General features: G+C 36.9%; 1 protein-coding gene across 4 annotated transcripts in view; it reads left to right on the plus strand.

The window, feature by feature from the left end:
• Positions 1 to 18191, plus strand: part of ADGRB3 (adhesion G protein-coupled receptor B3) — a 1023178-nt gene that overhangs the window by 991958 nt on the left and 13029 nt on the right. For all 4 annotated transcript variants that reach the window (XM_040349908.1, XM_040349906.1, XM_040349909.1 and 1 more), the window contains one exon: positions 6937 to 6972. In XM_040349908.1, the coding sequence (XP_040205842.1) occupies positions 6937 to 6972 (36 nt within the window). The remainder of the gene's footprint in view (positions 1 to 6936; positions 6973 to 18191) is intronic.

The raw sequence follows: 18191 nt of genomic DNA on the forward strand, positions 1-18191 counted from the left end.
AATCTACTAAATGAGACACAGGCAGCTCACTGAGTTTGTGTTTCAACTCACATGGGGCCCAATCCAAAATGCTAAAGGTTCACAAACAAAACATACATTTTTCCTTTTTTGTTTTAGATAACAAAAAACAACAACACAAGTTTTCCTCTAATGTCTTCAGCCTGTCACATTGTAGCATCATACATACAGTACAATCATAGCTCCAAACAAACATCCAAGAGTCAAGGCTTTCAATGAAAAAAAATATTCATAGCAGAAAAAAATCCAGCATGTTTTAGAGGCTAAACAGACCCCACCTTTATTAGGACTTTTTGTACATTTAGAGTGTACTTAAAAGGACTCAAGTAAGCAGACACCAAATACATCTGCACTGTGATTCACCACTTGGAACAGTTTCAGGAGGGTAGTTTCAGCTACTAGTGTTAGTGAATGCAACAAGCCCTCCCTTGATGCAGTCACTATCACTGGCTTAACTTGGCCTCCTGAAACAATAATTATAATTCCAAACATAATAGATTCCAACATGTCATTGCAATAGGATTGTGAACGACCTTGGGCAATTCCAGGAACCTGAAGGAGTACATTGATGAGGCTCACATATCAAACATTGGGTAGGAGGGGTTTGAAGGGGTACAGTAAACTTGTCCTTGTACCCACAAAATATGCTTTAATTACAAAAGTCACTAATTAAATTCTCAGCCCAATTATTTTTTTTTAAACTGAAACTCTTTCAATACATATGCTTCTTGTGCACACAGAAAATATAAAAAGAGAGCTAACAAATTTGTCTGATCCTACCTCAAAGAGGAATTTCACCAAGATAGTTGATCACTACTTAGCAACTGTTGAAACAGTGAACACCTTGGTAAGAAATTTACAAGACAGAATAGGGAATATACAGTGCAGAGAACAGAATTAGGTGCTATAGAATAGAGCATGAACAGAATAGAGTACTGAATCATTAGATATAGAATAAGGAATGTTTAGCACTGAATAGAGAATAAGATAGTGTGAAGTAGGGAATGCACAGTGCAGAGTACGGAATGAAGGGTTGTGGAACAGGGAACATGCAGAGCAGAATACAGAATGAGGTGGTATTGATCAGTGCAGAGTACACAACTAGAAGGTGGGGAATATGGAACACAAAGAGCAGGGAACATATAGAGCAGAATGCAGAATGATACAGTGTGGCATAGGGAATGCACAGTGCAGAATATAGAATGTGGAGGTGTGGAACATGGAATATAAAGTGCAGAGTACAGAATAAGGCCATGGGGTATAGGAAAGGAACATCACAGAGTATGAAAAGAGATGGTGATGAATAGGGAATGCACAGCACAGTACAGAATGAGGTTTGGAATAAGGAACATGCAGCGCAGAATAGAAAATAGTGGAATGGGGAATATACAGAGCAGAATGCAAGACGAAGCAGTATGGAAAAGGGGACACATAATGCACAGTACAGAATGAGGTGGTGGGGAATCGGGAATGCACAGCACAGGGTACAAAATGAGGCAGTGGGAAATAGGGAATACACAGTGCAGAGTAATGAGGCATTGGGACCTATAGTAAATAAGTTCATGGTGCGTGCTTTAACAAATATTGAAAGGAAAAAAGTGCGCTTACCAATAAAAACAAATAGTGAACAAGCTGCTAACTCAAAAATGTTATACTAACATAAAATCTGATACAAAAAAATGGAGTAGCGCTAAATATAATGGAATGAAGGCCTTCAAAGGACAGAAGGCTGTGTGAAAAAACAATATCAATCAAAGTAGTGTGATATACATGAGTGAAGACAATTATAATAGTCCAAGTGAAAATCAGGTTCGGAGCATGACACCCCAATGTGAATCAGGATAAGTGAAGTCTGGCTCCAATATAGGAAATACGACTTGCTGACCCTTACCACAAAGAAAGATCCTAGCGGACCTAGTCAAGCTGAATTTGCTGGGTATGCTGGAGTAGATCTTATCTGTATATACAATCCCTCCAGGGATCACCAATCGATCAATGAAGCAACCAAAAAAAAAAGAAAAACTCATATAGTGTAAATCCGTGTATGATGAACACATAAGTGCATCCCCCAGTGACTGGCAACAGACAGTGTGAACATGAACAAACCACCACCAGTACACACACTGACCCTTACCAGAGCCTATGATCCATCAGGATCAGTCAGAGCATAGGGGATATACACAGTAGGCAGCGGTGGAACGTCTCAGCCAATGGTGGAACGGGAGATGCAGCAGGTATGATATGTGAGAGGAGGAAAGAAAACTCACATAGCGTAATAACGTAAGAATATTTAATAAAAAAAGGTAGTGACACTTACAATTTGGATAAATTTGGAAAAAAGAGAGAAAATGCATTTTCTCTCTTTTTTACTATAGCTGCCCAGGAGGCCGGTGTCCAGACACACACGAGCAGACGAAACGTTGGGAGGCGACGTGCTGACGTCACCGCAATCTGAGGATCCGTTCTGACACGCCGGCCGGCTTTTCTCATACTCTGCTGTTATTTTTTATCCAAATTGTAAGTGTCACTACCTTTTTTTATTAAATATTCTTACGTTATTACGCTATGTGAGTTTTCTTTCCTCCTCTCACATATCATACCTGCTGCATCTCCCGTTCCACCATTGGCTGAGACGTTCCACCGCTGCCTACTGTGTATATCCCCTATGCTCTGACTGATCCTGATGGATCATAGGCTCTGGTAAGGGTCAGTGTGTGTACTGGTGGTGGTTTGTTCATGTTCACACTGTCTGTTGCCAGTCACTGGGGGATGCACTTATGTGTTCATCATACACGGATTTACACTATATGAGTTTTTCTTTTTTTTTTTTGGTTGCTTCATTGATCGATTGGTGATCCCTGGAGGGATTGTATATACAGATAAGATCTACTCCAGCATACCCAGCAAATTCAGCTTGACTAGGTCCGCTAGGATCTTTCTTTGTGGTAAGGGTCAGCAAGTCGTATTTCCTATATTGGAGCCAGACTTCACTTATCCTGATTCACATTGGGGTGTCATGCTCCGAACCTGATTTTCACTTGGACTATTATAATTGTCTTCACTCATGTATATCACACTACTTTGATTGATATTGTTTTTTCACACAGCCTTCTGTCCTTTGAAGGCCTTCATTCCATTATATTTAGCGCTACTCCATTTTTTTGTATCTTTAACAAATATTACTTTAAGATAATGCCAGAAGTTGTTTCATCTTTGTTTGACATTATTTGCGTTTGTATCCAAGGCAGTAAGAAAACACTCTGCAAAAGAAAATACAGTAGTGATATAGGGACCAGCAAAACAAATCATAACATGATGCAGGGGATGCATATTCTTTTGTGGAACCCCACACACCATTCCCTTTCTAATGCAGAAACACATGCAAGCTGGTATAAACATGGTAAAGCACTGCATGTTTCTTGCCCTTTTGCCATGTACTGTGCATGTTATGTCTGTAAGTGAAGGGGGCACATAAAAAAAAAAAAAGCAATAGGAAAAAAGTAAATGTAATTCTTCATGTACTAAAACGGTGTAAAAGCACAGTTTCAGCACCACGGAGAGCTCATCCCAACAAATCTGCCAACCAGGTTGAAAGCTGTTTTTACAGCATACTGTAAATGTGATATTTCCAGTCTGTCACATTTTAAATTATGGAGTCTATTGTTTAGAGCCAGTTCAGACCTAACCTATAGCTTTATAATGAGGAGAGCAGTGAGGGACAGTGCAGTACTTAGGAAGCAGAGCTTGCATATGTAATGAGCAAATATGACTCACCCACGTACAAACACAAACGATACAAAAGAAGCAATATTTGTAAAATTCTGACACACACTTAAAATAAATTTGTAATAAGCCAATCATATGCACACATAAAACAAAAATTATATATATACAGTATAGACCAAAAGTTTGGACACACCTTCTCATTCAAAGAGTTTTCTTTATTTTCATGACTATGAAAATTGTAGATTCACACTGAAGGCATCAAAACTATGAATTAACACATGTGGAATTATACATAACAAAAAAGTGTGAAACAACTGAAAATATATTTCATATTCTATGATCAAGGCGGAGACTCCTGTCCCACCTGCTTGTATACCACTTAGTGAATACATGAATTGACAATTAAAATGTAATTAAAGCCTCAGAAAATGTCATTACATTTTATTTATTCATGTAAAACTTGTATCCCAAAAGAAAACAAAACTGTTTGCTGTAAGTGATTTTAAAGTGTGAACTGGAGTTTAGCTTCAGTTTGTTAGTGTATTTAAATATGCTAGTCCATATATCACCCCCCCCTCCCTAGATTAACAATTCTTCCTCATTCATCCACTCTAATACAGGAAGCGTGTTACTGGTCAAATCATCAGGTGAAAACAGAGGGGAAAGCCTAAAAAATAAAAAATGCAGTCACCACATCTAGTGATTGGCACACTGCAAAATACAACTTTCCACAAGCAGTGACTACTAGGACTGCAATGAACACATTTAACATTTCACATCAGTGTTTGATCTTCTAGGTTCATAGACTGAGATTCCCATTTCCATGGCTAGTTCATAGCCACACTTCCATGGCTATTACACAGTTATATTATGGTATTGCGCACCCTGGTTTTCCTATAATCCAGAGTAAATAAAAAAGAGTCAAAGGGTGCAAGAGAGGGACACTTTTATTACTGGATTGTGGGGAACAAAGACAAAATACAATAAAAATGAAAATTATAACAAAATAATCAGTTCCTATGTGCAGTTATTTTAAAGTAGTAGTAACGCCTGGAATTGTATTTTTACCTACAGGCAAGCTTACATTAAACTTACCTGTAGGTAAAATAAATATGTCCTAAATGTGCACCGTTTGGGAGATATTCTTGCGAGCAGCAGCCGTGGCATCACCAGCACATGCACTCTGTAGGTACGGCATACCCTTGCCTTTCCTTCAGAGCTGTGTGACGGGGCCGAGTCTCTCGCATGCATGTGTGGGAGTGACATCATCCATTCAGACACCCGAACCCGGTTGAAAATGGAAGCCTCTGCAGTCGCGACAGCACGTCGCTGGAGGGCTTTGTGTTTAGATAAGTCTTTCATAATGTGCTAGAATGTGCTGCATACTAGCATACTATGATATTGCCTTGTAGGTGGAAGCTTTTCTTTTTTACAGAGTTTACTACTGCTTTACTGTTGTACTTAGCTCATTTATGAAAACCGCAGCATGTTTAATACAAATGTTTTGATAGTAATCTGAAGAATGTACTACTGATAAGATGTATATAAACCTAATAGCTAAAATATTATATACGTTTTAACAAGGTAATGTAATTTAGAAAGTAATTTGTAATATTTTTAAATCTAAAACCTTCATTAAAATAATATCTGGTGATCTTGCTATGAAGCTCCTTATGAACACCACAAACAATAAAAACCTGTTTAAGACTCAACTCCAACATGCTTATACCAATATTTGTTCTCTGAAATATTCCATTATGCAAATTGTATACATTTTTATTACATATCACATAGAAAGTATACAATGATTACAAAATGCTTGGCCAAAAGTATACTTAAATTTAACACAAGGACCCAATTTTCCTACATATTTCACTTTCCATTTTGTATGTATATTATGTACAGTATATAACTGTAAACAAGCAAGTCGAATATCTTCAACTAAAACATGTGGTGGCAGTGCTGAATCAATCCGCATCACAATAAATACCATAAAGAAATTCTAGCAATTCTTATAAAAGTTCCAATATCACGTTGAAGTATAATATTCCATGGTCCACATGTGACTGCATTCTACCAATAATGGTGCCTCTTGAAATGACAATTGACTCATCCACAGCTTATAATGATTGATGAATGTGCTTGCTGATAAGGTAAATATCTTTGTTTCCTCACAAATGTTATCACAACTCGCATCCAACCAGGGCTTTAATGAAGGAGCAAACAAGTCCAGAAGAGGATAGATTTTGGACCCTGCTATTTATCACCAAGAACAGCTCTAGGATCCATCATGTATAAGATAACTATAGGATACGACAGTGTCAGTCAAACCTCCCTCAATAAATATGTAGATAGAAAGCTCCATGAAGGATGCAATATCATGCTCACATAACTCAAAGTCTACATACAGTAAAGGCACTAAAGATATGGCAGCTGTGGTTTTAGGAACAAAGCCTGAGTAGTGTGCACAAAATTGTAAAGATGAAGGCACACATTAATTCACAGTCTAAGCCATCAAGGTCCACTTGGGAGAGAAGGGGGTTAAGTAGAGGCACAAAAAATCATGCCTGATTGGTTTTGCCAGCTTATACCGGCAGCATCAGAAGCTAGCAGTCATGATCCTAGTATAACCGCTTCGACCTGAAGACAGACAGGTACATCTTAAAGGCTGGAGATGGTTAAGCTATTGCTATCCCCTTTCAAAACTGAAATATAATATAGTCAGTGAAAAAAACTTGCATAATTGAGGTGTCCAAGAGGAATAATTACATCAACATTCAGGAACAAATGCGAATTAACGTTTTCTGTAAATAACTTTTAGAGCTGAAAAGGATAAAGTCCAGCTAGATGTTATTACATTTTTGACAACTTTTAACAACAACTGAGTCTGGGCTGAATATACAGGAACCTTGACAACTTCATAGGTAAATCTCCTTATCCTTTTTAATCCAATAATCTAAGTTAGGTAGGAACTGTAGAGAAAGGAAAACACTTTACATACTTTTCATTCCTGGTGTTTACAGGAATTGTACATGCGTTAAGCATTTCTGCCTTGCTAAGTGCTCTCAAATTGCAGCAGACATTAAAGTGTTCGGATAGTTGTATTATAAATGCTAAGCAGTGCATATGCTTAAATGTAAATCATCATTTTAATATCATTCTTTATTTCTCTCTCTTTCTCCTTCACAATAGAGAAGAAAATCACGGTATTCTGACCTTGACTTTGAAGTAAGTTTACACATTAAATATTGTCTTGTTTCACAACTGTGTTACTTTAAATATTTTTATAATATGTTACTATCTACCGGTAATTATCTTTTCTCACAAAATCTATAATCTTGATAATAAAATGTGTAAATAGCTCAGGATTGTGTACTTAGATAAAGCTGCAAGATCGTCTATGCTTCTTTCCAGTTGAAAGCTCACCTGTTATGTGAAAATTGAGCTTCCTTTACAGTGTGTCAGTTGTCTACAGGATCTAGGGAAGAAAATCTAAAAGTATTCAGCTTCATAGTAGCATTACTATCTCAAAACAAAAAAGCATACCCTTTCAGTGAAAGTCAGCTTATTTGTATATGCTCATGAAATATTCAAAACCCCTCTGCTATTCGCAGACTGCCATCACAATAGGCACTCCTTATATAGTTATTTCTTTTACCGTGTTTATATAGTTTTCTTTATAGATTATTTATGTAGCTTTTCTTTCACATGCTGTTATGGTAAGGTTAATATACTTTATATATATATATATATATATATATATATATATATATATATATATATATATATATATATATATATATATATATATATATATATATATATATATATACATGCATGTGCAATTAAGAATCAACTTTCTATTGCTGCAAAGTAGTGCATTAGTTTACTTGGAAAACACGCATTCCAATTTTACAGGTTTTGGAAGAGTGATAAACCTCTCTTCCTTTTTTCATGCAGACAAATCTATCTGGAGTGCTGTCCCCCCAGCCAGCTCATAGTGCTCTGGGAATTCATCATTTTTTATACTATATATATGTTTATTTGTAAGACAAAGGCTTATATTCATAAAGCAATAATTATACCATTTATTAATTATTCACTATAATTCAACCATTCAGGTGCATGTGTTTGAAATGAAAGTTTACAATTTAAACACACATTAAATAATAAAACAATCCATAAAGAATGTTGACCTAAAACCACTATAGTGTATCTCTAAGTATTTGTGACAAAACAAATATGACTTAAATCAAGCAACCCTTACCTTAATATTGCTTTGCGATCCATGTCCCTATAAATTAAAAACCCCTGGCTCATAGCACTCAGATGTTCTGTTTGTCAATTATAATATGTTCATGACATATTTACAAGATAACAGTCTTCCCAGTGGTGCTGTTTCGGTGGGTAATATTGATGGAAATAGGCAGTTACAGGAAAGTCACTAGATCCTCAGAACCCACTGCAGTTCTCATACTATACTAAGTGATACTAAGCAAACCAATTCCTGAATGCACTTGTTATTTTTCTCTAAAACAGGGATCCTCAAACTACGGCCCTCCAGCTGTTGCAGAACTACACATCCCATGAGGCATTGCAAAACTCTGACATTCACAGACATGACTAAGCATGATGGCAATTGTAGTTCCTAAACAACTGGAGGGCCATCGTTTGAAGACACATGCTCTAAAAGGTCAGAATTGGTAGATTATAGTGTGCATTGAAAATAATCAGAATTTTAGATTGCTAATATCTTCCTGATCCTAGAAAGATAGCATACAAAGAACGTCATTGTTTGGTGGGGACACAGGCATGGTTGTTATCTACAATCAGGAAGTGAAAATAGTACAGAAAGGGTTGCAGCCAGAGCTATATCAAGATATCATGCAAGAAAAGGTATGTTCTCAGCCATGTGCAGGTCATCGCATTGTTTACATCCCCCTGGCAGCTTCTGTCATCTATGTCTGTGCAGTTTGACCCCTTAGGCTTCTATAGGGATGGCAGTCTGATCAAAACCCCTCTGTCTACCAGACTCCTAGAAGGGGCCAAACTGAGCATGTGTGGATGTCAGGTCAAGAGGGATGTAAAGAATACTGCAGGCCTTGGAGCAAGATCCAGGTAAATACAGCAATTTAGTGATGAGTGGACCTTCTAAGGGGGCTGGGAGAAAAAGATAAGAATACTTTTTGGAATGTTTCTTGCTCTTTAAGTAGTACACTCCTTTATTAGTGTAACATCTAATACATATTACTTCCTTATTAGGTCATCTACAATGCAGGGGATGTGGATTATCATACAATGCATGTTTAAAATCAAATTCCTCTGCTTGGTGCCTAAATGTTCCCTACAAAGTATGCTTCCTGTGTTTGCAACCTTATGACCACTTTCACAGAGTTCATAGAGTTCTTTAGGGGCACAGAGGATCCTACTGCCACTTCAAAGTGATCCTGAAGTGATTTCTGACTAAAATCACTTTGCTTATTTTTATGGTTTAACTCTTTTTGTCTTTGACATGAGTTATGGAAAATAGATTTCCTAATGAAGAGATAATAATAATTTATGATGTTTGAGTTGTGCATAAAGCAAAGCCCATTGTAACTAATCCATGGTGTTTTATTATTTTATGACAGAAAAGTGAAATAACATAAGTACTGACCAATGTTAACCACTTGCCGACCGGCTCACGCCGATATACGTTGTCAGAATGGCATGGATGGGCAGATCAACGTATATATATACGTTGCCCTTTAAGAGCGGCATTGTGGACGTGCGCGCGCCGCGAGCTCCGTGACTCTGACCGGGTGGTCCTGCGGTTCGATGTCCGCGGGCATACCTGCGATCGTGTCACAGTGAGGAAGAAGGGGGAAATGCTGATATAAACAAGCATTTCCTCAGTCTTCCTAGTGACAGAACAGTGTACACAGGATCCTGTAATCGGAAGCTGTGATCACTGTAGTGTCACACACAGCCCATCCCCCCTACAGTTAGAACACGTCCCTAGGCACACTTAACCCCTTCAGAGCCACCTAGTGGTTAACCCCGTCACTGCCAGTGTCATTTTCACAGTAACAGTGCATTTTCATAGCACTGATCGCTGTAAAAATGACAATGGTCCCAAAAATGTGTCAAAAGTGTCCGATGTGTCCGCCATAAAGTCGCAGTCATGATAAAAATCACAGATTGCCGCCATTACTAGTAAAAAAATAATAATAAAAATGCCATAATTCTATCCCCTATTTTGTAGACGCAATAACTTTTGCCCAAACCAATCAATATACGCTTACTGCGATTTTTTTACAAAAAATATCTAGAAGAATATGTATCGGCCTAAACTGAGGGATATTTATTAAGCAAAAAGTAAAACATTTTATTTTTTTTCGCTCTATTTTTGTTTATAGCGCAAAAATAAAAACCGCAGAGGTGATCAAATACCACCAAAACAAAGCTCTATTTGTGGGAAAAAAGGACATCAATTTTGTTTGGGAGTTACGTCGCATGACCGTGCAATTGACGCAGTGTCAAATCGCAAAAAGTGCTCTGGTATTTGGCCAGCGAAATGGTGTGGGGCTTAAGTGGTTAATATAAATTTCAGAACAGATCACATTTCTTCAAAATAAATATTAATTAATTGTTCTCATTTTGACATACGATAATGTCTTGAAATGAAAACAATTGCATACCAAGCAAATGCAAGTTTTTATTCAATATTTTCTTAAGCAGATTCTGTTACTCCACAAGATTTTCATAATTTTTTTTGTTGATCAGCATAGATGTGGAAATGCTCCTTGACCTCTGAACTTATTCCCTTCAGTTTACAGTCCCGATGTCCAATAAAAGTTGCTTTACTGATTACTTTCACTCAGTAGTGTTTCCCATTTATACTTTGCATTCAACACACATTAACAGCTTGTTTACACTTGTTTCAAGGCTTCTGACAGGCTCTCTGAATGATAGTCAAAGCTCATGTCACTAAATAAAATGGTTAGCTTACAGTGCTGTTTACACCTGCTTTTGCTTTGGTTTTCGTTGGCTTCCCTTCAAAAATTATACCCCATGTAGCTTTAGTGGTGCTTCAAAGCATCTTCAAAGCCTCCATATAAGTCTATGGCAAAGTTCGCTTGAAGCCCCACTGAAGCGCCACCAAAGCCTCACTAAGACTCACTAAAGCCCCACCAAAGCCCCACCAAAGCTCCACCAAAGCTTCATCGAAGCCCCACCGAAGCCTCATCAAAGCACCAAGCAAAAGCAAGGTGTAAACAGAACTGTAAGCTAACCATTTTATTTAGTGACAGGAGCTTTGACTGGCATTCAGAGAGCTTTAACAAAACGTGTCCAAAGCCATGTTTTGAAGCAAGTGTAAACTATCCCTTACTCTGGAGTCTGAACTTATTTCCCATGTCAGAGAATGTAAAGCCTTTCAGAAAGTGGAATCCCCAGTACAACAAAGAGGGTTTGGAAATTAAAGTACATGTATAGCTAAAACTTTTTTATTGGTGCAGAATAACCCTTTGTGTTTGTACTGTATCTAGGGGTGAGCGGAAAATACCTGGGTTCAGTTTGAGATGTGTTTGGGTGGTGAATCTAAACCCCAGAACTTATACCAAAGAAAAAAAAATGATGTTTGATGGGGAACAGGAATTTTAATAATTAATAAAGGGCAACATTAAAAAAATCATAATTAAATATTTTAAACAACATGTCTGGGGGATGCCCTGAACCTGCCTATGAAGAGGCACATTTGTATGTTGCATACAACTTACTATACAGCAATATATATACCTTTGAGTCTGGTATGGATATTAAGGTAAGATACTAAATCCCATACAAAAAAAAGACCCACAAATAAGCATATGGTCCCTCCAAAATCCACACAAGACCCTTATGTAAGATTGCAGCCACATTGGCCAAGAAAGGAGGGATGCGCATGGTGCCCCCACCCCGGCACATATCAAAATTGTGTCAATGTGTGTATTTTTCACTTTTTGAGTACATGTAGGACTGCTGGCTTCCTAACAAATAGCCAGAAAAAAAGCTTTCACATTTAGCATCAGTAGTAATACTGCTGCTAACTGTTCCACTTCTTGCTTGACTCCCTTGAACACCAATTCAATTTAGTTTTTTTGACAAGCCTCTGAACAAGTAAAATTCAAGGAAAAAAACTGAGATTTGACTAAACTTACAAGCAAGCAAAACCTGTAGCTCATCCATAATTGTGAACATTGTGACCAAGACTGCAAGTGAAGGGAAACCATAATTATACAGTTTTCACCAGAACAAAAGGTGAGGGGAAATCTCCAATAATTTTAGTGGCAACTGTCTAAAAGGGAAGTTCCTTTAGTCACTTTGCAAAAATCTGTAAAAAATAGACTGTCATTTTACATCTTCCCTACTCCTTTCGAACCTAAGCTATATACGTACAAGCAGGTACCATGTAGTTTACATTTTTTGTAAAATCCTTAGTTTTGAAAATCTAACAGGGCTGATAAGGCCTTAGCTAATATATATGTGTGTGTGTGTCTATATATATATATATATATATATATATATATATATATATTAAGCAGGTGGCATTTATACCTACATGTATAAAACAACAATGCGGTTAGACCACCACATATTGCCCATTTATTTTTTAGGTGCAACAGCACTGATCAAAAAGCAGTCCAAATTACTTTTGCAATTACCTTTGTATGATAAAGATTTGTTGATTGCCAATAAATTACAAAAACATGCTTAAAAGCAAAGGATATATTTTTGTTAGTATCAGAACATGCTGGCATGGGTTGAACAATATAGACTCCTTATCCCAACCCCTAGGACACAGAGACGTTTCAGATTCCATAGCCATTTTCATTGACTCATAAATATTTTTATTCTTGTGAAAGATAAACGATATAAATCAGCAGAGATAGAAAACAACACACTGTAATATCTGAGGAAAAACAGTCACAAATGCCAAGCGTGAACAATGAATAATCACTGTGGATCGTTTTATAGAGCTGCAGTACATTCTATAGCAGAATGTTCGCTATGGCAACTGTTGCTAAGGTTCCTAAGTCTGACGTTTCTATTGCTTCAGTGCTGCATGTTGCACTGCAGATATTTGAACAAATAATATAGCCCAAGCTAATGAATAATTTAAATAGCTCTATTTTTCTTTTATAGTTAAACCCAAGAAATGCTCAGAAACTGACAAAAAAATTAGCTGCTGATAAAAATAACTATATAAACAAGCACATATACGATTAAGATCTGTACACCATAAATCAGAAGCTGTTTACAATTCTACTCATTATGTGCAATGTTTTATACCAATATGCAACTTATCAGCCTAGTGTATTTATACAGTATATTTACAATTTAAATATATATTAGGAGTCAAATCTTAATTTTTTATTGTTTATATGAAAAGCAAATCAAGTATATTTGTTTTAAGTAAATCAAATCTCTTTCATTTTGAGGGTGTATGAAATTGGTATTACATATGCAAAGGATTCTAATTTACATGTAAAGCATAGGACTGATTCACATGTATGCATTTTACTACACATGTTGTATTGCACATCAGCACATGCACACAGGTTTGCTATTGTTTTAAACGGTGCTACATTGCACGTGTGTGATGCACTGATGTGCACATCCTTTTTTTATGCATCAAAGTATGTTACAAAGTCTGTTGATGACAATGACAGAGAATGCATGGTTGTGTACTGCTAAGAAGAATATACAGACAAGTGTGAATAAATATAATAGTGCATGCAAAAAATAAAAAATAGTCCCATAATGTGTTCAAACCTATAAATGCATATGTGATTTTAGGATCTTTGTATACTAAGGTCATGGTATTCCATCATTTAATAATATGAACATCACAGAGTTCCATCTAATCAAAAATAATATTCTTGAATAACCATAGTACTTTTTCCAAATTAGAGGGGTGGTGCATGGCAGTATACCTTTCACTTATGCTGCTTTATCATCAATACTTTTTAGTGGAACCTGCTGATGAAGGCACCTGTTGAGTCCATCCCACTACATTATGCAGAAGGAACTCCACAGGATAGTAACTAAACTAGACTAAATCTTCTTTGTCCTGTACCACAGATGCCAGCAACCAGTGATGACATCACTGGTTCTGGGGGACAGACTTGAGCAGAGTTTTTGTTCGGTGATTTTCACTAGTAAATGTTTACAAGCCGTATAATTCATATTTGATAGCAGTTCTGTAAACATTAGCAAAGGATTTTTTTTAAGCGGTACATTTTGGAAAGACTGCATTATTATTACCAATACAGACTGTATGCCTTTATTCACACTTATTCTGTTACATAGTACAGGTTTCATGAACATAATAGCACTAAGTACACAAGAAGTAAAAGCATTAAGGGTTCTATTTATTAACATTTCCTCTTTGCAGACAGCAAATTTGGATACATATTTTTATATTATTATTATTATTATTATTATTATTATTATTATTATTATTATTATTATTATTATACAGGACTTATATAGAGCCAACAGTTTGTGCAGCGCTTTACAACATGTCCTTGGTTTTTATTGGGAAAATGTTTTATAATTTGTGCACCCCAAAAAATTTACCATAAGATACAATCGTCAAAGTCTGCTGAATAAAATGGTATCACCTTACTGCAGCGTTTATGTAATGTGGCAGAATGGTAATGCTCAGAAAAAATTCACATCAGGTCCATTGGGACTGTGTTGGGCAGCACCCCTACTGCAAGACAAGGCAGAATGCCTCAACTCTAGTGAGCCTGGTTCACACTGCTGCATAGCGCTAATGTGTAGGCAGTGTGCGCTAAAAAAATTACTCCGTTCAGTACTTTTTTCCAAAGCAGCACAGTCACCACATGCTGGCCAATAGAATTGTATGAAATGTCACTGTGTGAGATTTCAATAAAGTTAATTTAAAAAAAAAAGTGAACAGTGTAATGCACTGCAATGAACACCAGCCGCTGCATTGTAATGTACTGTAGGTGAGAGAGCATTATGCCTCTTCCAGGTTTACATAGCAAAAAAGTTTGCATAAATTGCTATAATATGTGTAATATTAGGATAAGATAAATGTTGGTATGGGAGAGCATGAATTAGCATGAAGACAACTTGTTCACAGGTTTGCGATTGCTAAAAATTTTAATAACATTGGGGTTGATTTACTAAAACTGTAAAGTGCAAAATCGGGTGCAGCTCTGCATAGAAACCAACAAAGCTCTTAGGTTTTATTGTCAAAGTTTAATTGAACAAGCTGAAGTTAGAAGCTATTTGGCTACAGCTGCACCAGATTTTACACACTCCAGTTTAAATAAATCAACCTCATTGAATTTAATTTTTGCAGTAATTGCAAATGCATCCAGATCAACTTCATTGTTGTGACCTGGGGATTTATTTTGGGAGGAAATATTGTTAATTTTAGGTTATACAGATCCAGACCCCAGCATCATGTAGCTGTGCAGTAGAAGTCCACTTCTAATAGTGGTATATTGCTGGCTGCAATCAGTTGGAGTTAAGTCAGCCATAGACAATTTGAATCTCAGCCTGTTCGAACTATGTTTGGGTAGGCTGCATGTACCCAAGTTGATGAATCAATGTAGGTACAACCAGCCTGCTGGATTTTACATGCCATTATCGCTAGCAGCTGTTATAGCCGCTAGCAAATATGTTTTCCTGGTGGGGACGGCTTCCCCACCCCAATAACACAATGACTTGACAGGAGAGATTCCCCTGTCTACATTGTCAGTGTTGATGGGGGGATCACATGAATTTCTTTCCTGCAACAAATTCGCTCCATCTATGGCAGGCATTAGATCACCATAGTAGTGATCTACTGCTGGAGGGAAGAACTGGACAGAGCTGCAACAGCTCTGCCTGGGACTGAATATTGACAGGAAGTACCATAATTAACTATGCAAATATACTTCTAATGTACGAACAATGCAGAAGCATTGTGTTTTTTTATGGTACACTCTTATTCAGCAATCTGTAGAGGCACTAGATACCAGTGCTAGACCTTCACTGTCACTCCAATGCTGGTGGGAGACACTGCTTTAAAACAGTGCTGGGACAAATAGCTAATGCCATTTTAAAATGTCATCTGGGACTCAAGTGGTTAAACCTGTGCCCAGACCATACACACTGAAATATGGATTACTTTACATTGCAAGCAGCTAGAAAGGCGAATGAGGGTTTGAGCACTTTTAAAATATAATCAATAGAAATATCTAAATCAGTTTTAATATTAGCCTCTTGTAATTCCATCAAATATAGCAGTCAGATGTGCTACATAAAAAAAATATACTGACAAGGTACCTTATCCCTTTAAAATCGAGGTCTGATTTAATGCACGCAAGGCAAGAGGTGAGTTTAATTACCACCTTAATCAGCCACAAAATCTGTGTAATTAAAATGTATTCAGTTTTAAGGGTATGAGGTAGCAACTTTACACGGAACATGCTAATAGGAGGTGAGAGAACATGGATGTGTTTAGATTAATGGGCTAGCTGTGCTACCTACCATAGAGCTGGAAATCTCAGTACTGGATGAACAGAAATACACAACTGGCTAGCTCCCATATATGCATTTCTAGCTGTTTGCCTGGCGTGAGCTTTAATTTTTTTTTTTTTTTTACCTACATTAGGGCAAGGAACCTTCCACTTGCTGTTTCTTTCCCCCTTCTTTCCTAAATACTTACCTGAGTCCTGTCTTGATGCGATGTTGTGCCCATCTGCGGTATCACTGGTCTCTCTCCTGCTCTCACAGGACAGACTGAGAGCAATGGGAGCTGTTGGTTCCTGCTTCTGTCAGTCAAACCCAGTGAGGAGTGAGTGGGGGCATGGCCAAGCCATGCTGTGTCTGTCTATGTATATAAACAGCCCAGTTCGGGAGTGTGCCCGTGCACTCAAGAGGGGAGGAGCAGACAGCACCAGCGAGGGCCCCAGTAAAGGAGGTAAAGGGTTGTTCTGTGCAATATCCTAGCACAAAGTAGGTAAGTATCATATCTTTTTTTTTAATTTAGGTTCAAATATTAACATAATAAATAAAATAAATATAAATATTAAACCTATTAAAAAATTTAATATGACCTTAATACATTTTAAAATACATCTATAAGGTTTGGAACACATGTCAAAGTTTTAACTTTTTTTGAAGGTCAAAAAAAGCAACTGGAGTTCTTTAGTCTTCAGTAATATTGGATTATGTCCTAAATATATAATGAACATGCAGCTGCTTAGAAAACTAGTACATTATTTGTCTAAAAAGTGGTAGGATCTTTTAATCCATAACATGGTCCTTCTGTTAACTGAACCCATACTTCTGAATAAAAATAAATATATATATTTTTTGATATACAAAGATTGTGACTGTATATAGATACACCATAATAACAGTTTTTGCATTTTAGTTTCAATTCACAAGGTGTTCAATTAAGCTAATTAAGTGATTCACAATCGCCTCCCAGTTTGACTGTTTCACTCGTCTGTGGCAGCAGAATACAAACACTGCTGATTTCTTAATTGGTTCAATTAAACACTTGTTGAACCCATTTTTCCATAGTCCATTTAGTAAACCTAACAAAAAAAAACTTAAAAATAAGGCCACCCCAACTGTTTCCTTTGGTAGCTTTCTGTAAGTGCAATGGGCACTTTTTAGAATAATTATGCCATTCAATCATGCATGTCCTGAGTGCCTTTCTAATGTTGTCTACAAATGTCCATAACACTTGCATTGGAACCTGAAACTCATTTTGTCCTAAGCAACTTACAAATTGTAGTTTATCATTTAATTTAAGATATTCATAACACCATAAATTGCCTGAGAATTGGCATTTTAAGTTGCTTATTTTAGCCAATTAGCTACCATGAAGCCACTAAGGAAGCATACAAAAGTTACAGTGCTGCATTGTTAGCATGTGATTAGCCCATTTAGATGATATGTAAATTTAAAAAAAATCAACAACACAGGACATCATACCATCATCACAGTGCTCAAGCTAGTTCAACCATCAGAAGTAGTAACTCAAGCATTTGCCTGCTAGAATACAGTATCATCTTGAGTCAGCCATCACTTGGTGGGTTTTTACCCATCTACCTCTTTTTTGGACAATTGCAATTTCATGTTCTCTGTTTGGTTTCCAGTACTCCTACCTTTACACACTTGAACACTTAACTTGTAAATTTGACTAGGATTTATTTTTCTCTTTTAATGACCATTCCTTTGGCTGTGCTAAATAGTTGGTAGTCACGCAAAAGGCAAGATATGTGAACACAAGCACTTGGAGCAGTTCATCCAATACAGGGCATTTTCACCCCCTCCCTGCCCAGACCAATTTTTCATTTTCAGCGCTGTCGCAGTTTGAATGACAATTGCACGGTCATGCAACACTGTACCCAAATAAAATCTTTATGTTTTTTTACCCCAAAATACGAGCT

Source organism: Rana temporaria, chromosome 4 (assembly GCF_905171775.1).
Source record: "Rana temporaria chromosome 4, aRanTem1.1, whole genome shotgun sequence".
Lineage (NCBI taxonomy): Eukaryota > Metazoa > Chordata > Amphibia > Anura > Ranidae > Rana > Rana temporaria.